This window comes from Miniopterus schreibersii, assembly GCF_964146895.1.
Source record: "Miniopterus schreibersii genome assembly, chromosome: 16".
NCBI lineage: Eukaryota > Metazoa > Chordata > Mammalia > Chiroptera > Miniopteridae > Miniopterus > Miniopterus schreibersii.
The window spans coordinates 43021797-43035800 of record NC_138116.1 but is presented as its reverse complement, the minus strand read 5'-3'; the positions used below and the strand labels follow the sequence as shown (position 1 = coordinate 43035800).

The 14004-nt window shown below is 41.2% G+C and overlaps 1 protein-coding gene across 1 annotated transcript; it reads right to left on the bottom strand.

Moving 5' to 3' along the window:
• Window positions 1-1204: 1204 nt before the first annotated feature.
• Window positions 1205-13981, bottom strand: ZSWIM7 (zinc finger SWIM-type containing 7). The gene is made up of 5 exons (XM_081161031.1): window positions 13840-13981; window positions 11705-11726; window positions 8615-8717; window positions 2934-3038; window positions 1205-1620 (listed from the first exon to the last, which is right to left on the bottom strand). Exons 1-5 carry the CDS (start codon window positions 13928-13930, stop codon window positions 1504-1506), a joined length of 438 nt encoding a protein of 145 aa, XP_081017157.1. The 5' UTR covers window positions 13931-13981; the 3' UTR covers window positions 1205-1503.
• Between the last annotated feature and the right edge of the window lie 23 nt (window positions 13982-14004).

Sequence of the window (14004 nt, the reverse complement as noted above, 5' to 3'; positions counted from 1 at the left end):
GCCTACACAGCATTCATTCACTACACCTCATGTTTTTTTTGGGGGGGGCACAGGGTTGAGGGTTTCCTAGGCTGTAAAATTACCTTTTTCATCTGTCTGTTCACTACTTCAGTTGCTTCTGCAATATCCCTGCAAAGACAATGCAGTTTACAAACCCTTACAGACAGCAAACTCCTGTCCTAGGATCCCATTTTGGCTGTGGACAGACAGCTTTACCTATTAAGTGCTTATCCTGTGCTGAAATCTTCATTTTATTTTTTTAAAATTCCCATCCAAGGATACTTTTCCATTGCTTTTCAGAGAGAGAGAAACATCGATGTGAGAGAGACACATTGATTGGTTGCCTCCCACAACTTGCCCCAACTCAGGCTAGGGATGGAGCCTGCAACTGAGGTATGTGCTCTGGGCTGGAATCGAACCTGGGACCCTTCAGTCCACAGGCTGATGCTATAACCACTGAGCAAAACCGGCCAGGGCCAAAAATCTGTCTCATTTCTATCCATCATAACTCCTCTGCACTCTCCTAGGGTTCAAACAAGTCCCATTTTTTCCCCACTAACACTCTTCTTGGTATCTCTTTTGCCTTTTCTTCTTCAGACGGGAAATTCATAGTGTCATCAGCTTCTGTCAGGAAGTGAGTTTTAGTCCCTTCCTTCATCTGGCTTGTTATAAAGCTCAGAAATGCACCCAGAGCAGAACCAGCACTTCCTGTGGTCTAGGTCCTAACACAGCCTTCTGAGGCTTTTTTGGTACCAGCTGCACAGGTGTCTGAAGCTCCCTGAAACCGGAGCCCAGCAAGTCCTTTTATACTTGCTATTATTTGCCCACATCTCTGCTCTGATCTTTCACTGCTACAGAACAGATTTCTGAACCCAAGGTAAAGAATTAACATTGCCTGGTCAGGCATGGCTCAGCGGTTGAGCGTTGACCTAGGATTCAGGCGATCGCGGTTTGATTCCTGGTCAGGGCACATGCCCGGGTAGCGGGTCGGGGGCATGCAGGAGGCAGCCAATCAATGACTCTCATCATTGATGTTTCTCTCTCTCTCTCTCTCCTTTCCTCTCTCTGAAATCAATAAAGATATACTTTAAAAAAAATTAACATTTATTCATCTAAATTTCATTCTACTCAGTTTTGTCTGCCATTTCGACCACTTAAAAATTACTAGTACTTCAGTTACTTAAGAATCTCATTGTGGACAAGACATGATATTAGGCTTTATTTAAATTTAAAATATTTGATTCCATCTAGGAAATATTTTAGCCATGGGGCTTAGAGGCTGGTTCATCAGATTTTTCACAAGGAGACTTGTACAGGGCTTCAAACCATACCCACATCCTGGGTTCTAACCACAGTGCCTTCTACAGTCCAGAAGAAAAAAGGGACAGTAACAAGAAGTTTCTAAATCTATTTCACTTCTCTTCCCTGTGAACCATGATAAGTTAAATGCATTTCTTGCTGGAACCTCTATTTTGAAAGATAACGATGCTCAGTTTGTACTTTTTATGCTTCTTGTTTCTTCTCCATCAATAACATGTCCGTCAGTTGCTTATCCGAGACACTCAGCTGCTGACAGGTCCCCATAACCTGACTAAGGTAAACCGCCAAGAGATGCTTGCACTGGAATACAAAACACAAACCCGTTAGAAACGGGCAGGGCCAGGCTCACCAAGGCCTTTCACTACCATTACATTTAGCAGGAAAGGAGTGAGGCACTCAGATTATGGGCTTTTAACTCTGCTTAAAAACTGCAGATAAAGCTGAGACAGACGTATTCTTTCTACAAGTCAGAGGGCACAAAGGAAGCCTAGCCAGCTGTTTTGGGAACCAGGCTGGCACAGAGTATATAACCAAGACAGGCTCCTCATCTTAGTCCTAAATAGTATTTCTTTCTTCCTTACCTTCAGAAAGCTGTTAATAGCAATGGATAACCTTCCCAAGGTACTGTGTTAGGTGCTTCACATTACCTCGTTTAAATCTGACAGCTGCCCCTGAGGACAGCTCTTATCCCCATTTTAACCATGTGCTCAGAATCTGCAGTCTATTCCTTAGCCACTGTCTTACACTGCTGGGGGATGAGGTGGGGGGAGGGGTGAAGGCAGGGTGGCAAAATCCTCACATACTGGCCTGTACACACCTCTGGGGAGATGATGTATGTTGGACCTTCTATCATGGGACACTGCTTTAGCTAATGAAGGGGGACTGGTTTAATTGTGTCACGTTGTAGGTGAAATAAACCTCTGGCACATCAGCTACGAATGTGGCTCTTGTACAATGGGATACTCAACTTGCCACTCAGTTCCCAAGGTGTTTAATGAAGTTAAGAGTGCAAAACAGGAAGAATGGAATGGATGCTAATTTTCTCCTTTGACAAGACTTAACAAATAGCCACCTACTCTCAGGTGGGTGGTGCTTTCTGCTTGGAGTCAAGAGTTGTATGAGTATGCCTTTTTCCTTGCTCGAGGCTCTGGACTCTGAAATGCGAAAAGGCATCAATGTGCTCTCCTGCCTCATGTGAGAGTCAGGTTGGCTAAGTGCCAGGCTGTCTTATGGGCTGTGGGAAGAAACACTTCGTGGCTGGAGTTGCGGACAAGCAAAGTTGCCACATCCAGTTTAGTTCATTCTTTTATCGGGTTACCTAATTCCCCAGTGCCAACTTTTCAGTGCCAATCTGTTCAGGATTGTCTTGTCTTCCCCAACACTTTGTCCATGACCTTTTAACTTAAAACTTGGGGTGAGGTATTTCTAAAAATGACACAGCATTTGGGGAGCTTAAACCCAAGAGTTATTACTAACGGAAGTCAAAGATGATAAACAACTATTTGTTTCAACATGTAGTAAATTCCCATCTTGTACAGCTCTTAAACCATGAAATAAGGGCTAACAATTTCTCCTAACTCGACCGCGGGGGGAAGAGAAGTCCCCATCCTCACCAGGAGGCTCTCACTCTTCCGTAGCACTGAGAAGGCAAATGCAGGACATGAACAGTAATGACAAGAAGCCAGACATGTGTATGTTTTACCAGAACTTCCAAGTACCTGGAAAGAAAAAGACCAACGGGATCAGACTTCAAAAGCGGCTGGAAAGCTGCTCCCTCCCCTTGACTTGACTGATGTCAGTTACTCTGCAGATTGCACTGGGAAGACCTGTGGCAACATTTTGCACAAAAGTGGAAATGCAACTTCCCTGTGTGCAGACTCTTCCCTCCTCAGTACTCTGCCCTTGAGGCCTTCATACAGCGAAGTTGAAGTATTTAAGGCTATACTATGCGCACACACCCTTCTGTCCTCTACCTAGGGACTCAGGGCCGGCTGCAGGGGCTGACTATAAAGGAGGGGCACTCCCTCACCGACATGTCACTGTGGTGTCTCTTTCTTAACCTTCAGTATTCAGCATGTGTGAATTTCTAAAGTTTCCACCACACACCTCAGGAGAGTATGAAAACAGGTAAAGGGTAAGTAGTGAGGCAGAAAGGTTTCAGAAGGAGGGAGGGGAAAGGCTTTGAAAAGCATTTGAGAGCAGGGAGACTCATGAAAAGAACTTTGCAAGAGGAATGACGAGCGGCTCAGGAGGGAGGTCTCTGGAAGAGGCAAGCCTGGACGTGCCTACTCATCCAGCAGGATGGAAGGAAAGCACAGATATGTGAGGGGTGGGAAGAGGCCCAGTCCAAAACAAACAGCCTTGCTGGCAATCAAGGGACAAAAAAGGAGACACATACGGAAAAGATGCTGCATCTATGACAAACTTACTGGAGAAGTCACTTGTTTAAGTCTATTACAAAAGAGCCCAAAACAACAATGCTGAGAGCTTCATTCCCTACAGTTAATTTCCAAACTGGAAGTGTACAATTATACCCAAGGGAAGCAGAAACATCCCGAGGGTTCCTTTACAATGCACTGCCACTTAGGAACTTCCCACAGAGCTTTCAAATTAGTTTTAGTCTGAAGATAGCTTTTATTTTGAAAAATGCCAGCCCTCCCAGGATTCTTTCCTCGCTCTCCCCTACAGGAAATAAAGCAACAGGTAAGGCTTCAACCAAGAATAGCAGTGCTCAAGTGCTGTGCTGTCAAATGCCTAGTGGTTCACAACGTGGCCATGTCACTGTGGTTTTTTGACCAACTCAGGAGAATTCCTCAGGGGTTGCTACATTTACCAGAAATGGCCAATGACTGGGTAAGACAATACCTACTATACCCATTAAAAATTTCAGCCTCAGTTACAAATTAGGTATCAAAAAAATCACATCTTACATCATTTCCAATCTCAAGGAACCTACACCACTGAGTATCGGTGAAGAAATTTCCCAAGTGTGTCTTGGAAAACTTAAGTTTAAGGGAAAGCATTATAGTGGAACATTGTCCTGGAAGGCTGTTCAAGAAGTGATTTGGCCCAGCTGGGTGTGGCTCAGCAGTTGAGCGTCGACCTAGGATCCAGGAAATCGAGGTTCAATTCCTGGTCAGGACACATGCCAGGGTTGCGGGCTCAATCCCCAATCGGGGGCGTGCAGGAGGCAGCCAACCAATGATTCTCATCATTGATGTTTCTCTCTCTCTCTCTCTCTCTCTCTCTCTTCCTCTCTCTGAAATCAATAAAGATATATATATATTTTTTAAACAGCGCAATTTGTTTGAAAACCAAATCATTTTTTTCCCATTAGAAATTATGTAAACTGAATTAATCCATTCCAGACCCCCAAATGATCCCCGGTTTTAACCTTTCTTATATACAATACATGTCTAGTGCACTGTTTAATCTATAAATAAACACGCTTTTCTTAAATTTATCAAACCACTGCCTACTAGCCTTAAACAATTTTTTCACATATCACTGCCTCCTAAATGCTGTCACAGGCTGCCTGCTTTTTGTTTATCCAAACCAACAAGTTTTTCTACCTCTTCAGTTGCCTGTGGTCATTGTTCCTTTTACAACCTTAGCAACAGTAGCATTCTTGATGGCCTCTTTATGTTTTATTTATTTATTTTTAAATATATCTTTATTGATTTCAGAGAGAGGAAAGGAGAAGGAGAGAGAGAGATAGAAACATCAACGATGAAAGAGTCATTGATGGGCTGCAGCCCACAACCCAGGCATGTGCCCTGACTGGGAATCAAACCCCTATCGCCTGGATCCTAGGTTGAAGCTCAAAAGCTGAGCCACGCCCGGCCGGGCCTCTTTATGTTTTAAAATTGTGCTAATCATTGATTTCACCAGCAACAAAAGCATTCTTTCCTTTGTCTGTTGCCTGAGAGATGCTTTTTGTCATGCTGAAGTATCAGCATGAATGGGATGTCAGGTAGAAAACCAAGTTTAATTTGACAACCTAGACATTTTTTCCTGTGAACAACTTGGTTGAGAACCAAACTGTTCAGGATGGGAGACATTCCAGAAAGGAGGTTTGACTGTAGACTGTTTTCCACTTAATCCTGAAAGAAAACCCATCAACATCCAGCAGTGACATAATTCTTGGTCTCCAAAGTATTACCAATGAATAAGACATTAGATTTCTTCAGCCTTTAGTTATCTCCTGTTACCTCTTCTCTCTAGATATAAAGTTAGGCAGACATAAGCGTCTGGAATTCCACATTGACTTGACTGGTCCACTGGTTCCTTCTTATTGTGGGTCCCCACACATCAGAATATTCTCTGGATTATGTTGAATAAATGCCTGGTGATTTAGACTTGGGGAGAAATGCTACAGAGTTTCCCTTGCCTGATCCTTTCAAAGGGTGGCTAAGACTAAAAATACAATGTTGAACCACTTGAGGCAGTAAATACCATAAAGAGACAGCAAATTATAAATTTGCTCTTTCCTTATCTAGCAGTGGACAACTAATGAACCCAATAATCAGGCAAAAATCTCAGTCAGAAATGTGTAGAACTGGAGATTGCCCTTAGGGATCATCTAATTCCCTCACCCTTCAAAGGAAACATGACCTCTCCCAGGAATTGCTCCCGGTTCTCCCACTCAGTCTGGAATGTTTATCCTGAGAAGAGAGCTTTAAAAAAGAAACACGCAGAAAAGAGCATACTCAGACCCATGAACAGAAGTCTGCTGTGGCTTCAGTGAGGCTCTAAGGAGGGCGACCCACCTTCGATGGCCATCACTCACAAGCACAGTTCTCTGACTGCTCCAAGCCTGTCAGGACCCCATCACAGTGGTAAACTATTACTTATTGCTCTCCGTAGTTGGAGCTCTCTCTGAAAGAGGATTACACATTCCTCCCCTATTAAATACAGGCTGGCTATGTGACCTGCTTTAGCCAGTAAAATGTGGGTAGCCAAGCAGAAACATAAAAACTGGTGCATGCCATGTCCTCTCTCTCTCTCTGCTGTGAGATCCACTGGTCTACACAGGGAGGGGCATATCCAACTGGGATCCCAGAGGAAAGATGTTTTAGAGCAGAGCTGCAGCTGACTCTTACTGGATATGTAGCATGAATGACATACACAACTGTTTTTATAAGCTTTTGAAATTTTGGGGCCACTGTTACCACAGCATAATTTAGCCTCTCCTGACATGCATCCCCTTCCTAGGTGAACCAAGAAAGTTTATAAAAAAGCAATTCAGGTGACCACAACTTAATGGTGACTTTAGCATAATTACCATTATACCTGGAGGAGAGGAAGAGTATCAGAAAGTTGACCTGTGGAAAGATGACTAGCAAGGTATCGTGGCAATGTCTGACTCAACTTTCATCATCTGAGAGTTTGAATTAAGCCTAATTTTTACTATATTACAATGCAGCAAAACCATTAAGGTTAATTTGAGGGTGTATATAAATTTCAAAGTCCAAGCTGACAGCCATAATTCTAGGAAGCCAGCATTTTTATGACAAATAAAGGAATGTAATATGATACAGGATGTGAATGATGAAGATTAAACAAGTCATGGTAGCCTGGCCAGGCGTGGCTCAGCGGTTGAGCCTCGACTTAGGATCCAGGAGATCGCAGTTCAATTCCGGGTCAGGGCACATGCCCCGGTTGCGGGCTGGATCCCCAGTCTGGGGAGTGCAGGAGGCAGAGGATCAATGATGACTCATCATTGATGTTTTAACTCTCTCTCTCCCTCTCTCTTCCTTTCTCTGAAAGCAATAAAAAAGACATGTTTAAAAAAAACAAAAAACAAAACACGTCATGGCAGTCTTGGGAGAAACCAAAAGTCAACAATAACCAAAATATTCCAAACAAAATCTTTAAGATTTTAACTAATAACTAGATCACAGAACTGGAGGACACTTAAAAGTCTCCCTGGGCAGGTCAAGTGTTATGCTGATACTGGAACTGAGACAAAAAAATCTGAAACTAAAAGACACAGGGAAAACTCAAAGGTCCTTCTCGCTTAGGGTATTTTAGCTATATAAAAACCAAAAACACAAGAACAGAAAATGAAAATACCTCCTCAGGTACTAACATTGTTTAATAGCTCTGATTATTAATCTAGAAATTCACCAGGAGAAGATTTTAATTGGCAGCCTCTTTTAAGTAAACACAACCCAAAAGTTTTAACTGCAGCCTCAACCATAATCGCCCCATTTTCCTTACGGGAGAAATGCATGAATATTTTGCCAGGTTGGCTATACTATGCTACTGCGTGGAATGGCAAGTTAATTCACTAAGCAAAGGCACCTACTGGACCAGCAGGCTTTACTCAAGTCATTCACTCACTATGAATTAGTTGACATGGTCTCAGCTCTGAGAAGTTCATTGTAAATAAACCAGAATCCAAACACTGAAATATTCCTCCCTTCCTAGTCTTCAGCAAGGCCTGAATTATATTTACAAGAGCTGACGGACACAAAATTTTGGAGACCACTGCCAGTATTTTTATTTCATTCACAATATTCCCTTCCCTCAATCCCAGGTGCACTTACCATTGTCTCGTACAGCTAAAATGGGGGGTTGGCTGGAGTCTGGCCCACTGTTTATATAAAAACAGGCAGTGTGGGATAGCAGTTACAAATCCCAGCTGCCAGCCATGACTATTAGTTTACTTTTCTGCATCTCAGTTTCCAGAAAAATACATTGCTGGGCTTTTGGTGAGAATTATCAATAACACATGAAAGTAATTCAGAGCCTGATAAGAGGCTGGTAGTTTGCAAATCTACCTGTGCTAAACTCGAGAGGACAAAACTAAGGTCCAAGTAGACTGTCTGCATTCAGCACAGTGTGACCCTTAATAAATTTTTCCTGACAACAGTTTTAAAAGATCATTTCCGATGAATCTGAGCATGTGGAAGGACCTCAAAATATATTTTGGATTTTGCTTGAAAGCAGGAGATAATGAACAAGGTGCAGATGTTAATACGTTTTTGGGGTGGGGAACGGACCTCTATTATCAAACAATAGGAAAGCAAAAGTCAACTATACTCCATTAGATCTGAGAAAGAGCCCCTCCTCATCACTGCTGCTCCTACACACTGCTACTATGTAGGGTTAATAGGTCATATTTATCTTACTTTAATTACTAAAACACTAATTTTACTAAGTTGGGTCAAATGCTTTTCAACAGTGCAGGAAATAACTTAAAGCTGGTCACCAGCTTCCATAGAAATTCCTGAAAACATTTAGTCCTAAGGGGTTTCTGTTGAGATAATCCCCACCTCCAGATTTCTACCTGGTAAACACGCCTCCCACTGGGTGATGAGACTAAAGTGATGGACTGTCGATCAACTAGATCCAAGGCCTGGAGGGCTGATGAGCCAAAGACAAACTTCAGCCTGAGAAATAGAAAGGTTTCAGGTTAGACTGCCTGACTCAATCTCACCTCAGTAACGTGACCCAAAGGATCACTAGCAGAATTTTAAAAATTTAATTCATTTTAGCTTGGAAAAAAAGATAATATAGCAAAATCCCATGTCATCAACCCCCCGGAATGAACGTTAGCGTGTCATTTACAAATGGAGCCCTCTCTATGCCTCTTAGTTTCCTATTTTTCCCAGATTCTCATCATTCCTGAGACAACCACAAACATCTGTTGGTTTCCTTCCTGTTCATATTCTTATATTTTATGTAGTACGTGTGTGTATGTATATTTACACACATACATTGTATACATGGTATTGTTTTATAAGTTAAAAAAGGTATATTGTAGGCTTTTTAGTAACATTTTTTCTGTTCAACATGCTTTTGAAAATGATGCATGCTGATATATACATACACATTTTTAAAATTACCTTTTGAGTAATATCACATTGTATATACAAAAGCAGTATGTACATACTATTTTTGTTTTTTAAGTACCCTATTGATGAGGATTCTGATTATTTCCATTTTACACTATTATAAATAATACTCAATTATCCCTGTGCCTGTCCCTTAGGGCACATATACAACAATTTTTCCTGGGTATATGAGTAAGAGCAAATGGCTGGGTCTGAGGATACGAGCATTTTTCAGTTTTAATAGGTGTTGCCAATAGCTTTCACAGCAGAAACAGCATTCCCACCAGCATTGTAGGAGAGTTCTATTTTCTCCACACCCTCGCCAACACCATATTAGACTTTTTCATGTTTGACCATCAGATAGGTGTTAAATTTGTACTTTTTGATTAGTAATAAAGGCCATTCAGCTGTTAATGATTGATATATCAGAAAAAATTTTATGTGGGAAAATTCTTATAAGTTAGGTGAGAAAAGTTAGACACAAAATAGTATATTTAGAAACTCTCAAGCATGTTAATTTTTCTTTAAAAAACTGCAATTATTTCAAAATAAAACTTTTTTAAAAACAGAAGGCAATTAACCAAAATGTAATAGTGATTATCACTGGGTGGTACGGTTGTTGTTGCTTTTTATGTTTTCTTTATTTTCCAAGAACATTTTTTTTTAAATGAGGATGGATTATTTTTATAAACTGGACAATAAGATGGTTGGGTTGAACTAAAACTGAAAAGTTAATGTTTTAAAGAACCCATATGGTTTGACCTAGAACAAGAAGACAGACTACTACAACTTCAAAATTAAAATGTTCAACTTCTTCATTTTCCAACAAACCAGTCTCTCTCTATTCAATAAACTAATGGAGTGGGAACAGTTTTTCAATTTTTACATTAAACATATGGAGGTTATCTATGGACAAAGGAAAAAAATTTGGTGGTAACTTTATCAGAGATAATCATAACTTTAAAAATGGATCTAATAAAAATTTTTCAACCTGCCTTGTCCACCTTATAACATATTGTGAACATCTCTTGAAAGCAATACTTTTCTGTATCACTTTTAACAAAGAATTCCACTGTAAGGATGAATTACTTTTATTTATCCAATCTCTATTTTTAGATAGTTTATTAAATCTAATCTGAATTAGATTGTTTCCAGGTTTGTTTGGGGTTTTTCTTTGCTACCACAAACAATATGGAGGAATATGTTCACTGCAAAATCTTTAATGAACATCCATGATTACTTCCTTGGGATGCATTCTTACATGCTGAATTCCAGATCAAAGAATATGTATGTTTTAAAGCTCCTATTGTCTGTTGCCAGATTACCTTCCAATTTTTACTCCTATTAGCAGGGTATCTGTTATCCTTTTCTCCATGTTCTTGCTAACATCTGGAACAGTCTTACCAACTTTTTTTCTGTGGTAGCCGGTTTTACAGATGGAAAGTTGTCCCATTATATTAACTTGTATTTTTATGACCACTAGTAAGATTTACGTTTTCTCCCAAAGTTTTTGATAATATGCATTCTTTTATTATTTGCCTATTTTCTTTGTTTTAAAAGTAATAATTTTTTTCTCTAATAATGTATTAGAAAAAACATATGGAGATTAGCTATGGACAATTCTGTGTCAAATCATATGAGTTCTTTAAAACATAAGCATTGAAAAACAATTTTAGAAACACAAAAGCCCTTCTCTAAGTTCTCCTTCATTCCCCCCAAGATAATCACTAGAATAGGTTGCTGTATATTGAAGATTTTTTTGTTTTTTATCTTTATTGTTTGTTGAAAGTATTACAGATCTCCCCACTGATCCCCTCCACCCCCACCCCATCCCCCAGGCCTACATCACACTACTGTCTGTGGTGGACTTTTATTTTTTAAAGATTTGTAAATGATTTTTAGAGAGAGGGAGAGGGAGAGAGAGAGAAACATCGATCAGCTGCCTCCTACATGCCCCCTACTGAGGATCAAGCTGGAAACCTGGGCATGTGCCCTGACCAGGAAGGAACCAGCAACCTTTTGGTGCATGGGACGATGCCCAACCAACTGAGTCTCACTGGCCAGGGCTCTTGTGGACTTTTAAATGTAAGTGTACATATTCAATTAAATGTTATTTATTCCTAGGTAGCTTTCACTTTTTTATTGATATTGAGAATGTAATTATATTTTTGAATTTTGTGTATGAGGGAAACAATTTTTAATTTCTGTATTAAAAAAATAATTTTATTCTCTTGCTTTTAAAAACGTAGTTATATTATCTACGAATAATGATATTGTCTTTGTTTTCAGATTGGTATACTTCTAATTTCTTGTAACAGCTATACTTCTAGAACAATGTTAAACAAAAGTGGTATACAGGACAATGTGGGAACGCCCTGTACAATCAAATATGGTTTTGGCTATTCACTTGACACAAGTTTTAAATAATCATATCAAGAAAATATTGTTCCTAGTTTAGTAAGAATATTTTTAAAAATCAAGAGTTGATGTTGAAAACACATTAATGAGTAAAAACCACCACATACAACAGGATATATACTTACGATAATAGATGCTCATCAGGAACTGTAAAACAGGGATGGAAAGAAAGTTAATCATATTAAACCAGTGACCACAAACACAAAAATCTTAAAAGGACTATAACCAAAAGGACTTTTGTGGAAGATGGTGAATTGAGCCTATGTATCTAATTTTACTCCTTCCTAATATTCCACTAAACAGTAACGAGATTTTTCTTAAAAACATAAACTCCCAAGGATAAAGACAGGGAGAAACAATATCTAAGATACACTGGAAAATAAGACCTGAGAAAACAGAATCCTAAGCTAGCAATGATGAGAAGCAAGAAACAACGAATTTACACTCCAGGATGCACTACCCACCCTGCCGTCACCCCCCCAAAACCCTCAGAAATTGGTCGCACCAGATAGCTCTGGAGGTGGGAATGAAGCAGGAGGCTACATAAGACTCAATAAGTTTAAGAAGCTGGAAGTTAGGGGAATAATGCTTTCAGAAACCTGAAGAAATAGTATTTCCAACATATAATTCAATACTTAGCCAAACTATCAATGAAGTGTGAAGATAGAAAAATAACTTTTCCAAACATGTAAAACTTCAAAAAGTACACCTCACATATTTTTCTTCAGGAAGTTACTACAGTATGGGCTCTATAAAAGAAAACAGCAAACCAAGAAAAAGAAAATTGTAGGAACGTGAGGTTCAACATTAATAACGGGAATTCCCAGAATAATGGTGAAGGGAGATCTCAAGAGACAGCCTAGAGAGCAGCCAGTCCACATTGGAGCAAGTCAGAAGGAAGACTCTAGGAGAGGCTTCTACAGGAAAATGAAACTGGTAAGACCTCTCATTTATCTGAGCATCTTGAGTACAGGCTTAATTAAAACACTGATGGTGAGTCTGAGATTGAATTAGGGATAAATATATATAGAAAGCTAAAGAAGCAAATACATACAACCACGAGAGCTGTTAACTCCAGGGAAAATAAAGTTACACAGGAAAGAAAAAGTAATTATAGCTTCCTATGCAGCTCAGCTTGACTAGATTCACATCATCATACAAATGCTCTAAGAAAATTACCACCTAAGGATGGGCGCGAGGAAGAGTGTATGACTAGCATGAAGATTTTTAAACAGCAGAAAACGGTTCTGCTGAAAATAACTGTGACTCAATGGCAGCGGTTCATCTGTCTGAGCTGAGTGCCAGCTCAACTCTTCAAAACTGTCCCAGGGCATGGATGAACACCCTCGGACAGAGCCCACTTCTCGCAACCACTGTCTGAACTGACAAGATGGACCTTTTGGGATCAGAACGTGTTTGAATACCTGGCTGGCCTAATTTTTAAAGCATATATATTGCGTTAGTTCTAACTGAAATAAGAAAAAAGATTGGCTTACTCTTCTCAATTCTTTAAAAACAGTAAATCAAGCTAAACATTTTCAAAGTGCAGTCCTTTTAAAACAAAAGCCAGCCAAGAGAATCAGCAGTGGCAGTTTTGAGGCCTAATCTGCTCTTTATGATTTGGCCATTTTTACATTGGCCCAGTGGTTCTAATTGGTTGGCGCATTTGATCAGAGCCGTGCTCCCACCACCGGGTTGCCATCCTCCCGGCGGTTTCGGTGAGCATGGTCACAGAGCATCCTCTGCTGGTCAGAGGGAAAAAGGGCCTTTCACAATATTCAGGTTTCCTCCAGTCACTGCTCACGCACTGGGGGTTGGTGGCCCTAAAATATTTACTTGCTGAACAAAGCGTACGAGAGGATTAAAGTTAACATAAGGCTTTGAGAAAAAGAGAGTACCGGCACGTTTACTAATTTAGTTTCACCTTTCTATAGGGCCCGGGAGGCTCCCGTCCCGCCCACCCTCCTGGCCGGGGCCCTGCTCCCGCCCGTCCCGGCCGCGCTCGGCACTTCAGTCCCGGCAAGTGCGGGGCCGCGGAGCCGCTCGCTCTTCTCTGAACAAATCTAGCTTTTCCTTTTTCCTCGGTCCTCTCCCTTTCTTTCTCTCTCTCTTTTTTAGGAACAAGGGAGTGTGGAGACAGACCCAGAGGGGAAAAAAGGACCGGCAGGCGTGAGCGCGGGGAGCCCGCCGCCCTCTCCTCCCCGCGGGCGGTGCGAAGCCCAGGCCCGCCCCGCAAGCGCCCACGCGCTCCGGCTCGTACTGCGCGCGCTCTCCCGCACCGCCGCGGCCATCTCCTTCAGGAGCTCCTCCGCCACAGCCGGCAGCGTGGCCGCGGGCGAGGCCACAGCCATGCCCCGGGACGCCGCCTCCTCCGAAGGCTGCGGAGGAAGACGGCGCCAGCCGGGGGCGGGGCGCAGCGCGGAGC

Bases quoted from the DNA above. Each gene is read 5' to 3' on its own strand.
- ZSWIM7 (XM_081161031.1), bottom strand. From the start codon at position 13,930: ATGGCTGTGGCCTCGCCCGCGGCCACGCTGCCGGCTGTGGCGGAGGAG. The intron at 11,727-13,839 runs GTACGAGCCGGA...CCTGTTTTACAG, and splicing joins GGTGCGGGAGAGCGCGCGCA to TTCCTGATGAGCATCTATTA. The intron at 1,621-2,933 runs GTGAGGATGGGG...TTTGTATTCCAG, and splicing joins GGAAGAGTGAGAGCCTCCTG to TGCAAGCATCTCTTGGCGGT.